This window comes from Apis laboriosa, unplaced genomic scaffold (genome assembly GCF_014066325.1).
Source record: "Apis laboriosa isolate Shangri-la unplaced genomic scaffold, ASM1406632v1 scaffold2160_cov79, whole genome shotgun sequence".
Classification (NCBI taxonomy): Eukaryota; Metazoa; Arthropoda; class Insecta; order Hymenoptera; family Apidae; genus Apis; species Apis laboriosa.
The window spans coordinates 1-1,078 of NW_025222346.1; the positions used below are offsets into that span (position 1 = coordinate 1).

General features: G+C 18.9%; 1 protein-coding gene across 1 annotated transcript; it reads left to right on the forward strand.

Annotated features, from left to right (window-relative positions):
• Positions 1-6: 6 nt before the first annotated feature.
• LOC122712757 lies at positions 7-1,013 on the forward strand. The gene is made up of 4 exons (XM_043932618.1): positions 7-185; positions 435-565; positions 650-692; positions 855-1,013. The coding sequence occupies exons 1-4, from the start codon at positions 43-45 to the stop codon at positions 1,003-1,005; spliced, it is 468 nt and encodes a 155-aa protein (XP_043788553.1). The 5' UTR covers positions 7-42; the 3' UTR covers positions 1,006-1,013.
• The last annotated feature ends 65 nt before the right edge of the window (positions 1,014-1,078 follow it).

Consider the following 1,078-nt stretch of genomic DNA (forward strand, 5'->3'; position numbering starts at 1 on the left):
GTTGATTCGCATTTTATCTCTCAATTATTATTTAATTTTTCAATGTTTTATTCAACTGAACTTCTTTCTCTTCGAAGGAAAGGCAAATTGGCGCGATGTTGGTTAGCTGCAACTTTTAGTGAAAAAATGTTTAAAAAAACTTGTAAACCGGCATTAATTAAAAAGATTAATGTATCCTATATTTGGTAAGATACTTTCTTTAGCCTTGCTTTAAAATTTAAAAATGTCATATTAATAATTATGGATTAATAATTACTATTTTTTATTTATTGTTACGATAATGTAATTATATTATTTTTATTTATTACTTATAAATAAATATAAATATATTATATATATGTATGTATATATATATATATATAATTATTATATAATTATTATATAATTATATTATATATATATATATAATTATTCATTTATTGTTATATTTTTAGCAATGAAATTTTATCAACAGTTGAGATACGGAATAACAATAAAAATTATGATAGATTCAGTCTTTATCTTTCTTCGCAATTAATGTATGGTGCTACGAAAATACTTTTTTATCAAACAAAATACTTTCAAGGTCATAAATTTTTCAAATTTTATAAATTATTATTTCGTTTTATTTTTAAAAATAAATTTATTTTTTATTTTTTCTATATTATAGATTATCTATTTGAAGTAAATTGGAAATTACATGAAATAAATAGGTAAATTTATTTTTAAATTAAATTAGTTAATTTAAAATTTTTAAACATTTTTTTGGAAATTTAAAAATGTTTGATTATAATATTTGTAATATTTGTAAAATTTATATAACTTAAATTATTGATAAAAAAAATATTGAAAATTTCAAATGTTATTTTTCTTAGGTATAAAGAAGAGTTAAACGCAGTAATGTCATTAGAATTACCGGAAATTCCTCCTATAAGTGAGGTCTTCCGAAATTTAGAAATGTCATCGAATTTGCATTTAATTACCGAAGAACCATATTCTTCTGCCATAGAAAATTTGGTAAAATAAATGAAATGTTTTTGTAACAAAAAAACAAACCATGCGTATATTATTTGCGATAATAAAATTTTCTTTTATATTT